Source organism: Channa argus, chromosome 18 (genome assembly GCF_033026475.1).
Source record: "Channa argus isolate prfri chromosome 18, Channa argus male v1.0, whole genome shotgun sequence".
In the NCBI taxonomy this organism is placed as follows: Eukaryota; Metazoa; Chordata; class Actinopteri; order Anabantiformes; family Channidae; genus Channa; species Channa argus.
The window spans coordinates 3601516-3617072 of record NC_090214.1 but is presented as its reverse complement, the minus strand read 5'-3'; the positions used below and the strand labels follow the sequence as shown (position 1 = coordinate 3617072).

The following is a 15557-nucleotide window of genomic DNA, read 5'->3' as shown; positions in this document are numbered from 1 at the left end:
TTAAAATACTATGTATAGATAACCCCTGGTTGGGGGGTATCGATCGTGGGCTCCCGCGGGCCCGTCCAGCTCCCCGTGTCGCAGACCAGAGCATCACACGAAGGAGGTCACTGTGTGTAGCACATCACACGTGATACCGAACGGGAGATCCAAGCTGCTGCTGCCGTGCTCAACACCCGCAGAACGGGGTCTGGGAGCCAAGGGAGTCCCTCAAAAGAGAAGGGGTCCCAAGAGGTCTCTTGGCAAAGAACTGATTTCATAATCTGGTCGCATTGAGTCCAGGTTCATAGAGATAAATGTCGCCAACTTCACACGCAGGACTCTTTGTTCACGTTTTTTTGTAACTGTCCCTTTTTTCATTATAGAATCAGCTATAACTCACCTTATACTTTGACTTTATTTTATTAAAACATAAAGCCACCAGGAACTCAAAATACAAGGAAACTGACACAGGTGCCTATAACAATGTACAAAGTTTACTTATTAAATGTAAATGTCTTACGGTTTTCTTTCTGTGACTCCAGGACTTATGTACCATTATTGCACCATTTTCACTTTTCATAACTTCCATACAATATGTTCCTACTTCATTACATCATTACATATGAAATTGTAGTGTTCACATCCCTGTTTTTATCAGAGGACTACAGATTACATAACCATATTATTGTCCAATGAAATGTACTAAGTTTTTCTCCCAGTGTATAAAATACTTAAAGTTACACTGTAAAATATTCGGCTGTAAGCTTATAGTAAATTACTGGCTACTGGTTGCAGTACTTTCACAGTATGCAGCTGTGTGTAATTTGACAGCTCTGTACTGTGACTTCACAGTAAGTTTGACATTAAATTACTGTGAGTTAACAGTGCTACTGTGAAAATACTGTTTTATGTTGTGATTGTACAATAAATGTATCAAATGTTACTGTGATATGACTGTTGTAAGTTTACTGTATTTAATTGTGATTTCACAGTAAAGGTTTTCTGATATTGCTGTGATGTTACAGTATGTTGTTGTACAAATAATATATCAAATTGTGATTTCACAGTAAATGTTTTATGACATTGCTGTGAGGTCACAGTATGCAATTGCAGAATGACAGTAGATACTGTAAAAGTAATGCAAATCAGTACCCAGTAATTAACTGTAAATTTACAGCTATGATTACATTGTAATATTGCAAATTTGATTTAGTTTAGAATCTAATGAAGTGTTACAAAAACAAAACAAATTACTACAATAACAGCATCGATTTTACTAATTTATTTTGCCAACAATACAGTAGGAGTGGCTGCAGTCAATAAAATGTAGGGTTATTATTATTATTATAAACCTGAAATAGGGTTGTGTATGACTCACTGTAGGGAAATTGGACAAATCAATAAACTGTAGTACATAAATTACACTATAAGACAAAACATTTGGACATTTCTTTAACTTCCTTAGGCTTTTTAAAACACTAATGACAATTGTCATATGTAGAACAACACATTTCGTTGACTTTTCAAAACAGCTGGCAACTATTTGTGGCACTTTTAACATGAAAAACCAACTGATTGCCAACTTTTCACACAGTCCTGTCACATTGTGTCTATGACATCCAGTTTTCTGATGAAAGTACAGACTTGCTGATTTATGTGTCCACGCTGTCTTTGACTTTGACCCCATCTGTGGATTAATGCCCAATTAGCACCTGTAAAAGCTTTCGATGAGAAACTAAAGGAGGATAATAAAAGGTTTGCTTTACAGAAAAATAAAGATAACATTACCTTTGGATACATTCCTGGGTGCAAGAAGCATCTTCAGCATAACGCAGGTTAAAATTGTAGTGTCCTATGAACAGAGCAGCCAAACCACTTTTAAAGTCACGGTAAAGTCCCATGACCACCTGTCCCTCAGTAGACAGCATCCATGTTGTTGGCTCCAATATGTCACCTGAAACAAACAAGACAAATCAACTATACCCCAAAGAATAGAACCCAACATGGGGTCTATGTGTTTTTCTTTCTTTCTTGGACTTGCAAGAAACGTGTGTACATCTTGCTCATACTGTAGTACTTAAAATACACTTGTTGTTGTTCAGGGTCGCCACAGCTGATCATTGTCCACATGTTAATTTGGCCAGATGCCCTTCCTGACGCAACCCTCCCCAATTTCTACCGGGCTTTGACCGCCAGGGGGCTGTTAGGGGTTCAGTGTCTTGCCCAGGGACGCTTCGACACATAGCCTGGGCCGGGGATCGAACCACTCACTTTGTGGTCCATGGACGACTGCCCTTACCAACTGAGCTAAAGCCGCCCCCACTTAGAATATTGTAATTAAGTTGTTTTGTTTACCCTGCAGTATTACAACATTTAACCTACACATCTTCCTGAATATTACTTTTGTATCAACTGTACTTTAACTCTTCTTCATTCGACTGTACTGTACTGTGTCTTCTTAGTCATGTTTTACTGGTAGAATCTCACTTGATGTTTCTGTTGCCAGCAATGCTGCAGCCGCGTTGCATGTGAGACTGAAGTGAAATTGGTAAATTAATATGAAAAAAACAACAACATTCCAGAAGCAGTGTACCTGCGTCTGAATAATTCTCAGAACAAATGGTAAATAACAGTATTTGTATCTATGTTTCCGAGAGAATAAAATATCTGTAAATATATTTTCATTTTACTTTTGCAATGCTGTAAGCACCACAAAGTCCACATTGAATTGGGATAGAAGCACAAAGCTCATAACTTGAGCAAAATAAACCAACGGATTAGCGTGCAATCATGATCTGTTTTTATTTTAGTGATTAAAACTAGTAAAACACGTTCAAAAAATACAGGCAGATAAGCTCCCAATAATATAACGCTTCACGTTTGTCGTCATCAGAACTTTATTGTAATGCAGAGGAAATCACATAAAGCTGCAGGCGGAGAGAGGAAACACAGAAGGCTGCTGTGTGAGAGTCGCTACCAGCTGATTTTCTTGCCTCCTCGTCTTCTTCTCGCTAATTGAGCGGCTGCGTTCATACACACATTTCTCACTAATTTCACATTTGCTATTCCAGCAGTGGCCGAGGCACGTCTCGAGGAATACGTGCCGCCCTCACCACTGCAGGGTCCGTCTATGGACCCCCTCCTTCACACACACACACACACACACACACACACACACACACATACACGCTTTTTCTATAGCTATAAATGAGCTGTATTATTTGATAATAAAATCTATATGATTCAGAGTCTCTCTCTCTTACACACACACACACATGCGCTTTTACGCACACTTACGCACAGATGTTTTGCACTTCTTACGGAGAAAATTGCCAGAGTGAATTGATATCTGATTTTTTTGGACTATAACCAGCTTGTAAAGACACACACAAACACACGCATTCTCACAAAGGCTACCACACATATTAAACATGTACACACACACATATACACACAGAGGCAACGCAACGCTTTATAACTCCAAAGTCATCCAGTTTGCTCTAATCATAACAATTAGTTGTGAATTATCACCGGACTCTGACAGACGTTCCTTGTAACTCTCTTTTATTTCCACCCCGCGCTAATCAGCGGCTCTCATTACAGACGCTGATTAAACTGCAAATTACCCAGCAGCGGCCCCGTCCGCGCCTACCAGTTCCTCGCTCAATATCAATTAAGTCTAGCAGCCCGTCTGTAGTCTCACGGCGCTTCCAAATGCTTGATAGTGCCACTTATTAGTTTGGAAAACTCGGAAAATACCAATAATCAACGGCCATGAAGCTGCAGGGAAAGAGCCCGGGGTGTTCCCACCACTCAGATGCAATCACATGCCCGATATAGGATTTCTCTGCTGCTCCATGCACGCAGGGCCCGAATCCACCACACAGAAAACACCTTTTATTCATGTCTGTTCTCCTTGGAGCACTAGACAATCTCCCACGTTTTGCAAAATGAGTGTTTAAATCAATACACAGCAAATTTCAAATCCAACATCATTAAATCTTTTTTTTTTTTTTTTTTTTGGTTGCAGAGAGAATTAACTGGTTTATACCAACTTGTCAATATGCAAACGAATAAAAGAATGTCCTCATATACAGAACATTATATTCCAGTGGTATTGTTTACCGTGTAGAAAGTATTTGTGGAGACATGGTTTTAAATTTCTTTTCCTTATTATTCTTATTATGTTTATCAGGATAAGATCAAACTTTATTGATCCCACAGCGGAAAATTCACTTGTTAAGCAGCTTGCAGGGAGTACGGTGTAAAAAAAAGCAGTTTATCAAAAATTGATAAGTGGAATATACAGTATGTATACAAAAGCATTTATTACTAAAACAATGAAACAAAAACCCAAACCAAAAAGAGAATTTATAGTAATCAAGGATGACGAGAGATATTCAGATGTAGTTCAAACATTATTTGATATTCTGAGCACATCATTGATTTTGTGTCTCTATCATTCATCTGCAAATTACCTATATAATAAAATGATGATTTTCTATTTTCTTCCAACCTATTATAAAATGCATTCAGTTTAAAGTGCTAATGAATTTCAAGTCTGCATAACCACTGACAACAATGTGACAATAGTAGAAGCAGATGAGATGTTAACTGAAAGGTTGCCTCACTACAAATCATCACAGTGCCCAGTATGGAAAATGTAGAAAACCAGCTGCTTACTAACAAGTGGGAACATATTTAAATATTTGTGATAGTATAGTATATGGTCAGATAACTTTTATTGTTAATCTACCTCCAACTTCTTATGGTATTGGATTTGGTTTTGTATTTCCCAGAAGCAGATACAAATGAGTCTCTTTCTATTTGCCAGTAAAGTTTTGGCTGTGAAACTAGACATTTTTCTGGGATTTATCCCAATACATATAGTATATATTTTTGATAGTGGAGTTTTGGTTTAATATGGAAATTAACATGGAAAAAAATACTGATATTGCAATAAAATGGATTGAAACAGCTTCAAAATTAAGGATGACCGCTTTTTAATCAACTTGAACCTCTTCTTAAATCAAACTTAACAAATGTTTATTGACTAGATTCATCTTGGCTATCTAGGTTTTGGTATCTAGGTTCTATTTTGCAGCAGGATTTGGCTTATAAAAGCTGTGCTTGTCTTCTTCCTGTTACCCAGAAAAAGTTATTTTCTCCTCAAACCACTTTGAACATTATTTGTGGGTTTTCTTCGTATGATCTATTATAAGCAAATGGGCAGTGCGTCTGTTATTATGGAGAAGCTTTGCTGACGCTGCAAAAATAAAGTTAAGCAACATAAACCTTTTCTTATATTGACAAGCTGAGAGCTGATGATAGAAATGTGTATTTCTGGACACAAGCAGACTTGAAAAATACTATGAAATTGATCATTTTTTCATAAATCACACAAATCAATATCAAGTGCACAAAGATTCAAATTTATAAGCCATGATTTATAAGCCATGTCAATTGTTTAGCTTAAATAATATACTGTGTAAACAAAGAATGTGGGTTATTCTGATGTTTATAAAGGATTAGAAAGTGTCAGATATCTGTCTGTTATAAGGTTTTATGCCCACTGGAAAAGGCAATTTAATGCAAGGAAATCTCAAAACAACACTGGTCTTCAAATGGAGTTATGTTATAGTTATATTCACAGTAATGATATCCTATTATTATTAATATTATGATTTTGGGTACAGAGACATTTCGTTTCAGCTTTTTTTTTTGTTTGTTTTTATCAGTTTTGCTTGGAAAATCCTTTCAGCGCCGCCGCATTCACTTTGAACTCGATAATCTACTCCGGCCGATCGATGTATCTGCGAGCAGCTGGTCATCTCTGACTTCCACTTGCTCCGCTGTCTTGTTAACAGCGTCACACTCGTCACACAACTTACAACCATGGCAGATCCCAGCATACGGCAAATTAAGATCAAAACGGGAATCGTTAAAAGGTAAGACTGCTCTTGTGGCCCATGTGCAGTTACGTTATCAAACGCGCCTCTTGGGTGAGGTTATCCGTAGGGAGCTAGTTAGCTTAGCCGTGTGGCCAGGCGGGCTCGGCATGAAACCGGAACGCGGACAGAGTGGGCTGCTCGTCCCAGGGCCTCGAAGTTAGCACGGTGCTTTAGCGCGGCCTGGCGTTATTGATGACTAAACGGTTTTCCTTTGGTTACCATAGCAACGCTTTATTGTTATGTGATCGTACCATGCTAAGCCGTCTAGTACAATAACGCAAGGCCACTAACCGTAGAAAATAACGTTGCACTGTAATAAAAGTTAGTATTTAAGCGGCAGCTAACGTTGGGTGATCGATGCCAGCTAGCTGCTAGCTTGTTTGCTAGCACAATACTAAGAAGCACTTGCCTGCTTGGCTCGTATTGTTGCTAAAACGCGAGTGCATCAATGGGAAACATTAACGTAGATACAAAAACGATTCAAACTAAGTGTTCGTTACAGGTATTTTTATATACCAGTTATTTTATATAAAATACGCCACAACTAGCTTAAATGATGTAGCGAACACCTGCACTGTCATCTCTCCCTCTTGTGACTGCTAGTTTAGCCTGGATGGCATTTTATAACGCGAAGTCCTCAAGATTTCGGTTCCAAAGTTAAAGGCAATAAAAGTTAATTCCACAGATAAGTGTGATGGCCAGTTAACTTAATACGAAGTGCGTGGCACACAGCTTTTCCAGGTGCTTGGTAGGTAGGTTGTTCCAAAACAAAAATTAAAAAAAAAATTATGAAATAGGTATTGAGCCTAAAAACAAATTTGTATCCACGTAATGCTAAACTGCTGCATCTACACCGCACAAAAGAAAAGTGAAGCCCCATACTGTCACAAACAGTATGATTTCAAACAAAATAAATGATAAAGCATAATGTGAAATGATAAACGTTCATATGATCTATATCCTCATATCACATAGCCCTAATGGAAACTTGGGTCATTTGCAGCGCTCATGGCCTCCGTGACCTTGTTTACGTTGGACCCACAATAGGTTTCTATTATTAATAACAGTACTCCAATTTTTATTTTTAATGTGTCCTTTTTTTTTCTAATCATCCTTGGAAACTTTTAATTGGTTAAAACCATCGACTCTCCAAACGTGTTTCAGACCGATGTACATTTACTAATGTAAACAAATGAAGTCCAATGTCATGAACTTGTTTCACTTGCCTGTTTTACACGTGAACGTTGGGTTTCATAGTTCTACAAAGCTAGTGATATATGTAGCCTGGGAAAGCGCCGTATATGAACTTTTTCTTGCACTAAAACAGAAAATGCACATACATACGTGCCCGTAAAAACCTGTTATGGGAAATGGTTTAGTTTTTAGGTTACACCTACACAGATTTATTATGGGACAAGACACCGGCTTCTTTGATGGTGGACCTTTGTGCTTATCATTCAGTTTATCTGCGCCTGTTATTAGAACTGAGCTTGTATCTAAATTTGTACAATGGCACAGATTTGAGATGCTGGAATAGAAGCTATTGTAGCTATTACGAGGTGTGTTGAGGTAATGGGATCAGTGTCTGTGTGACAGTCCGGGTGTATCTCTGTCGATCCAGCACCCCTCTAATTCCCTGTGTAATGTGCTATCGATTGTGTTTTGATGAGGGTCAGATTACTAACAGGCTCCCTGAGGTGGTGATGATGAAGGCTGGGTATCCCTGAATGTCCACTGTTGGGGGGGGGGGGGAAACAACAGTGCAGTAGTAAGAATAGCGTGTGCTCCATCAACCAGTACCGTCCCTAACTTCTATACTGATTTTTGAGTATTTGTATACGAGACAGGAGCTACTACATCTCACTTCCTGTAGACCAGAAAATGGAACCATGACATGAACCTTTAATCAAGGTGTTAGCTTTAAACGTACACACTGTCATTGCTTTCGGTTTCTTCATAGTCGTGGTTCCCCTCCCTCCAGGGTTTCACCTATGCCTGCCACCCCTCCTTTTCCCCTTCTCATCCTTTTCTCCTCCTCCCTTTTATATATTGGAGTTTAGAGGAAACCTGCCTGCTCTTTTAGCCAGGACTATTTCCAGTGGCTTTTGCACATTCCAGTCAGTGCCTTTCTGCCCTAGCGAGGCGGATGCCCTTAATAAAATGACAACAGTAATTTGCCTTTGTCATTCCGGTGCCAGCACAGACTACATTGTGGCTCAAAAATACAGTGCTAGAAGAGCTGGTCGAATGTGTGTGTCGGCTGGCTCTAATTCCCTTTTTTTTTCTATTTTCCAGAGAGCTGCCTTTTCCATTAAGCCTGAGGTGGCAGGTCTATTTAAAACCAGCCACGACCCCACCCCTCATTCACACAGCGCTCCAAGTCTGAGAAATAAGAAATTAACATCAGGCCTGGAAGGGGAGGAATGGACATTTTGTTATTAGACTGTCCTTCAGTTTTATTCAAATTATTCTAGCCTCCCTTCCTCCATCTTTTAGCATCTCTTTGCCACCTTTTTGGGCTTTAAACGTGTGACATCACTCATTCTGCATCAGGCGCGAGCGAGGAATGCAGGAGCAGCAATTGCATATGGTGGCTGTTTAAAAGCGTCTTGATGGAACTGTATTAGAATGAGTGGTAATTGATGTAAAATTTGACAGAGTGCTGTTGGCTTCCTTGGATAAGCAAGGAGCAATGAAACAGGGAGGGAAGGGTCTCGAGTAATGTGACTGATTAATGAAGGATCACTCACTTACGCACACGCAGCTGATTTTATGAAAAATGAATTTTATGTTGTCATTCTGACAAGCAGGCACAGACGGAAAAAGACTATTAGCTGGGAATCATTATCAATAGTAATATTTTCAAACTCCATTATGCCAATCAGGGTCAGAATCTGTTTAATAGATTTAGTTCCATTTGGCCCGTAATTGATAAATAATCAAAATTTATCAATGTACTCAAGCCCATTTTCACTAACAATTAAGGAAAAGAGGCCTATTTACCACCTGACTTGGTCCAAATTAGGGACTAAATTGATGATCAATTAATCTCTAAAAAGGAGTAGTTTTGTGTGTGTGTATGTGACTGTGTATGTTGGAGCCATTGGAAGTGGATTAGGGAGTCAGATAACCGCCGTGATGAGGTGTGAGCTGCAAATGCTTTTTTTGTTTTTTTTTTGTTTGGCTGCTGCTTGTTGGATTAACAAAAAATAGTAGAGGAACTGTCAAAGGGAGCACGGTTGGCACTAGATGTTAGGGTTTCAATGGAATAATTACCTGGGAGATTGAATAAGGGAACAAACTCGGTTACGTGAATTATTAGTATTGTTAAAACCTTATTGCCAATTTAGAAGCAATAACCTACATTTAATCAATAAGAGCAATCCTGTAAATGCATTGAGTGTTTTCACCAGGATGAAGGAAGGTAAAATACGCCAAGTACAAATCGACTGGGATTGAAAAATTCTGCTTGTGTTTGTACAGTCTTATGCTTTATAATGTTTTCAAAATGATGGTCAGACATTATTATTACATTTTGATTAGGGCTTGCTACCAAACTTCAATACTTTTATAGCATTGACCACATTGCTATTAAACATCCCAAAACTTTGGTACAAAGTTTTGATACAGAAGAAAGACACTCTGCACCACTAGGTGTGCAGAGTTAGATGGCCCCTTGAGGGTTTTGTGTTTTTATTTATTTTTATTTTATTCGTTTATTTTTTTAAATCAAAAATGCCTGATCAATAAGTGCTGAAATATTATTATAAATATTATTACGATTCATTTAAACTCACACAGACACACAAAGTTTATCATGCAAACAGACAAGCGTGCTGACCTCACAGTGTGATTTATACTACGTGTTACCATTAAATATGCATGTTTAGCCTCACTCGCATTGATTTTAAGTTTTGTTTTTTGTTTTCTTTTTAGCACTTTCCATTTTTTTCCTTATCCCTGCATTTCTTCACGTGTTCTTTGAGCTCCCCCTCAATGTTGTGCTGGAGGCAAAACATATAACCCCACTTTTGTGCAGGTCTTTTGCCCAGCAGCTGTACTAATGCAACTGCAATTTAATAATAATTTTGATTACTTCTATACATAAAACTATAGTACATCCTATCATACTGGGATTTTTATATCACAGTAGAAATGATAAATTGAATTTCATATCAGAGCATGATTTAAGACTTATGGCTGTTTGAGTACCAGCATCCTGTGATGAGCTGCACAAGTGAGACGGGATGATGTGTTTCGTGGCCGGTTGTTGTGCTGTGCATCTTGCCATCCTACCTGATGATCTCACTGTGTCCCTTTTAGTCAGAGAAACATTAAGGAGAATGAAGATGGATAACATTGTCAGGAGAAGGTACCATCACAGCCCACCTTTTCATGGTCTGGCTTGTATTATCAGCCTGAGAGCCTGACGGAACAACACTGTGCGGCTGCCTTTAACGATGAACTGTCTTTTCCTGTCTTCCTGTTCTCTACAGGCTGGTGAGAGAGAAGTGTGCATACATAACTGAAGCAAAGCAGCAGGAGGAGAAGGTTGAGCGAATGAAAGCAGAGGCAGGTGATGAATATGTCATCAGGAAACAGGTAGGAGTCACATATGTGTCTTAATTTGAAAATCATCGCTTTATCTACCAGTTGTTCCCGTAGTAAGCAAACGGTTTTTACTCTCTCGTTGTTAGGAAGTGAATTGTATCTCCATGACTTGAGTAGCCTCTCGTTCACGTAATGAGGTCAGTCCACGACGATAATGAAGAATTAGTTTTGAGAGGAGAATCATTAGTGATTTTGTAATTTGCTTGATGCAGATGTAATTATGTTACTTTAGAGGAGTTTGATGATTACTGACACATGCTGGTAATTTGGTGTCCTCAACAGCTCACTGGCCCATATCCTGCTCGCCAGTCTCTGTGTGCTTGCAGCCCACCATCCTTTGTGCACTAGAAAAAGCAACGTAGGGTTGCAAACTTTGTGTGACACGTTGTTGATGTATGGTCTTTACTTTTAACTGTTTTGCGAAAAGTGTCTACAGCGTTTTTACCTTTCAAGGGTAAAGTCTACTGGCCTCGTCGTCATGAGGTTGACATTTGGGGGGTTTTGGCTGAAATGTATTCACGACGTTTAGATTATCGTGAAATTTATCAAATCTGGTCAATATTTTGGTCCAACCTCAGATGTTTACTACTATTTCGCAAATGTTGGCATGCTGACAAACTAAAATAAAATGGTGCACAAAGTAAACCTAACACCTGCTAAACATAAGTATTAGCATCTCAGCGCCTCGGTCTGTGTGTACGGCTTCAGTGCAGCTAACATGGCTGTTTTTTTTTTTTTTTTTAGACGTTCACTTCAACTCTGCAGTCAACACTTCTCTTACACATGTTTCTGGCCAGGAGGAACTGCAGCTCCACATCTGATTATGTTTACTGCTAGCATTAAAATTCAGCGTGTGTTTTGTTTTGTTCATCGGCAGTGTGCTGGCTCAGGCTGAGCGGCAGGCTTGGCTGGTGTTAAATGGGGAGATTGGGAGGCCAGATGGATTATGGTTGGAGATGAGAGGTCTGAGGCAGGATGGATTAGAGGTTTTTATTTTAATGGAATCAATACGCTGTAAGTGTCATCTTTATCCAGCACTGATGGGATCATTCCACTGCGCTGGGGAGGGCACCATGACTTTTCTCTGTTTCAGCACTCCTCTGCTTAGTCTGCGTTCACCTCGTCACATCGAGATGGCAACCAAGGCGACTAGTTGTCTAATGTCAGTTAGTCGTCCATCGTGCCTGTGCGTGGGTTCATCTGAGCGCGTATTGGTGAGCGGTGTCATGTAATGTACACGTGTGCAGCCGCATCCACGTTTTGACTTTCCAGCTCGTCAGAGGGCTCAGTGAGGAAGCATCTGTCACAAGCTTGTGTGTCTGACTGCGTTAGCCAACTCCTTTCCGCTCTTTAGGGTGCCAGCTGGGGGAATTCCACATTAGCTGCGGCTGCGAAAGTTCCCCAGGCTGAAACACAGATTCACTCCAGGCGCAGTAATACGTCTTTACGCCTGATCACGGTGCCCTCGGCTCAGGGTTTCTTCATTCATCTAGGTGTGCAGTCACATCGAGGTGGTCCCCTGCTGCCCAACTCCCTGCCCGATCGATAACTCAATAACATTTTTCATACTGCCGGCTTGTTGGAAGATGTCAACCACAGCAAAGTGTATGTGGGACGCCCGGCGCATTATTGTCAGCAACGAGGCCACTGTGAATGAACATGCCTGCATCTAGCTGTGGGAAATTATTGTTAAGTTAATGTGTTGGAAAATGCATGTTCAATAATGTGTTGATTTCTGTAATGAAAAAATGATAACACAACAGTGGTGGGGCTTTCTGATGGAATGAAGCTGCTGATGGCACTGATGTGGTCTCTGTGTGCTTTCAGATGGAAGTGTTGCAGGAGTCCAGAATGATGATCCCAGACTGCCATCGCCGTCTGGCCAAAGCACACGCAGATTTGCTTCAGTTACTGGTAAGTTTCACTTGGAATCAGCATCGAGACCGTTCTCGCAACAGGACAGAGCTGTTAACGAAACTCTCAAACCACTTATTGTGCTGCTGTTACTGCTACTAATTTCTATAGTTTCCCTTTTTATACAGCCAGATGTCTGAAACATCTGCCTAATGCTGTCAGCCCTGGACATTAGATCTGAATGCTCAAAAAAAATTTGAAAAAATAAATTCTACAAACATCCCAGTGTCTGTCTGAGATAATCCAAAGACCCCACTTTGGTCATTTTTAAGCCCACTGAAAGGTGTTAACAATAGTAGCCACATTTACAGAGGCATGAAAAAAAAATCTCTTAAAATTCAATAAGCCATCATCATCATCAGTCAGCAGTGTTGGTTTGTTAGGCTGAAATATCTCAACATCCATTGAATGAGACCAGGAGGCTTCCACCTCACTGCATTTTCGGACTCAAAAAGAATTATTTGGAGAACGTTGTATAGCGTTTAAGGCCTGTAATGTAAACCCAGCCTCTCAGATATGTTTAGTGGGAAACTATAAAGGCCAATGTCTTTCTTTCGCTTAATTGGTCAGTTACATAAATGCAAGTGCATTGTAACACAAATGCAGTATTTTTTTTTATGGATTTCCTCGAGATCATAACCAAACAAAAAAAACTCTTGGGATAAAGAGTTGAATGATCCTGTTACAATCCATTCCTCCCTCCCGCTGCACTTTCCACACTGCATCTTTTGTTGCTGTCACCTGGGCCAAATGTCTGCAGGCCACTGGGATACGCAGGTTTATCTGATGGGTCAGATAAACCTGAAAATGTCTGTCCGGCTACATATAATAAATAAATGTTAAAATCTGTTCGCAGTGCACTAATCCCGTTAAGACACACATCGATATGATGAGCAGCAAACATAAGCATGCGTGTCTCAGGGTTATCTCAATTAATACAGAGCAACTGTCGGGCAGCTTGCGCATGAGACCTGGATGCTGGGCGGTGGGAGCTAACCTGGAATTAGCGACATGTCCCCTTGTCCGTCATTCATCCTCACTAGTTCTCTTACTTTAGACAGACGTGCATATGCACACGCTCATCACTGTTCATTAGCAGTGCTGTCACTGCGGTGACCACCACAGGAACTTGCACACTTGATTGAAGGACACAGACACCACACAGTCACATTATCCCTCAGTTCACCCCTTAACTTGCTAACATGATCCCGACTGAAGTGTCTGTGCTCAGGCAATGAAATTAATGGCGACAAGCAAACAGGTTGGTTTAACTTTTTTGGTATTTGAAAACTGTTTTTCTTAACAAGGCAGCATTGATGCCTCATTTCAGGAGTGTGTTGTGTGTTTGCAGTTGCACAAAGAGCCAAAACAATGTGCGTGTTTGTGTCTCTCCAGGAAACAGAAGAGGATTTGGCCGACTCAGAGGAGTACAAAGAAGCCAGAAGCGTATTGGACTCAGTGAAGCTTGAAGGATGATTTCTGATCGGTTTCTGTTCGCACTGTGAGATTCACTCGTTTAAATGTTCATTCCTTTCATCGGGCCTCGTTTGGAGCCATGGAGGCCGACTGAACCCATCCAAAGTCCCTGTTCCTAATGTAATTTTTTCTATTGTTTACTGTTAACATGCCGTTATGACAGTTCTCCTGTCAGTCAAATCCCACAAGAATCAGAGCATTTTATTTAGTACACTAGAGGAGTTCTTGTGCATTTTTGTTTGTCATACTAACACACAGCTTGGACTCAATGATTAAACACACTTAAACAAACATTTGTCTTTTGTCTTTTCTGGTGTTTTTAACCACACAAGTCCAGCGATGGATTTAGTTTAAGCTCCAAATTAATCTTTACATGTAGGTCAAACTTGCTTGAATACTGACCCAAGCTAATAATTATGTACAATAACATTTTGTAACAGTTTGCAAAACAAATTACTCGGTAAAACAGCCTGATGAAAAATGCCTTAAAACATGTATTTATTTAATTTGTTCCCATTTACTTACCTTACACTCATTTCAGCACTGATATATTTAATTGCACAGCGCAGTCACCTGCTCATATTCCTGTTCACTGCAGTAAAACGGATTGTATCTTGATAGTTACAGTAACGACGAGCACTTTGACCCTGTCAGTCATATGACAAATGTCGGTTATGGCCATGAATGAGAAAACGGGCCCGTGCAGCACGTGCGTCATGAAATGGCCTAAAATAACGACACTTTGTATTTAGGCTGCGAGAGTCCTTCCCTAAATAGTCATACTAATAAATGAACTCAATTGCAAGACAAATTAAGGTTACATTTGACTTGATCCTTATTTTACAGATTTCGATAATTATCGGGATCACCCCAAAGTCTCATTAGCGCCCTAATGAGGCGCTGCTACTCCGTGACATCTACCCCGCTCCATCTCGTTAAGGAAATCGCTCTTCAATGCTGATTATTTTATTTGGAGCCATAATTATATTTCTTTCGGATAAATCACGGCCTAATCGAGTCCGTACAGAGGGCAGCGGCGCTAATTGAGGCATGAGATGCGGCGGCGGGGCGCTCCACCTGGGGTTCTGTGACCGTGGTGGACCCGCGCAGGCTGCAGGAAGCAGTCGGACCCCAGAAAAGCCCCGTGTTAAAATGTGATGGGGGGGGGGGGGCCTGAGCTCGGGAACCTCAGCAAAGTTTAAATAGTGGGCGGCATCTGTAAATTCTCATATGGGTGCATTTTTATTACTGATGCATGATTGAAAAATGTGTGTGTGTGTGTGTAAATTATTCTAACAGTCTCAAATGTGCATGTGGAAAATAAAGTGCAGTTGTTACTTGTAAAATGCATTTGAGTGGAATAAAGTGGTAGTGTAGTTTACCTGTAGTCTACCTGAGGCTACTACAGTTCCCATACTTTGCTGTTCTCATGGAACAGTTATTCATTCAGTACTGCACTGATTCGACCAAGACCATCACGTATCAGCTGTGGAAAAGAAATCACCTATATTGTATATAACCTGGCAGGAGGATTAGTTGCCATTTCACTCAAATGAATTGAAAATAATATAGCACAGAATACTGTATTGCTCAGTGATGGCATTCACTCAAACGCTGAGCTCG

At 40.1% G+C, this 15557-nt stretch overlaps 1 protein-coding gene across 1 annotated transcript; it reads left to right on the top strand.

Moving 5' to 3' along the window:
• The first annotated feature begins 5771 nt into the window (after nt 1-5771).
• Nucleotides 5772-14225, top strand: LOC137104006 (tubulin-specific chaperone A-like). The gene is made up of 4 exons (XM_067484797.1): nt 5772-5930; nt 10430-10535; nt 12372-12458; nt 13854-14225. The coding sequence occupies exons 1-4, from the start codon at nt 5878-5880 to the stop codon at nt 13932-13934; spliced, it is 327 nt and encodes a 108-aa protein (XP_067340898.1). The 5' UTR covers nt 5772-5877; the 3' UTR covers nt 13935-14225.
• Nucleotides 14226-15557: the final 1332 nt, after the last annotated feature.

What these genes read in the sequence shown, in the direction of transcription:
- LOC137104006 (XM_067484797.1), top strand. Translation starts at nt 5,878, where the DNA reads ATGGCAGATCCCAGCATACGGCAAATTAAGATCAAAACGGGAATCGTT. An exon ending in AATATGTCATCAGGAAACAG is followed by an intron (nt 10,536 to 12,371) that starts GTAGGAGTCACA and finishes GTGTGCTTTCAG; the next exon opens with ATGGAAGTGTTGCAGGAGTC. An exon ending in CAGATTTGCTTCAGTTACTG is followed by an intron (nt 12,459 to 13,853) that starts GTAAGTTTCACT and finishes GTGTCTCTCCAG; the next exon opens with GAAACAGAAGAGGATTTGGC.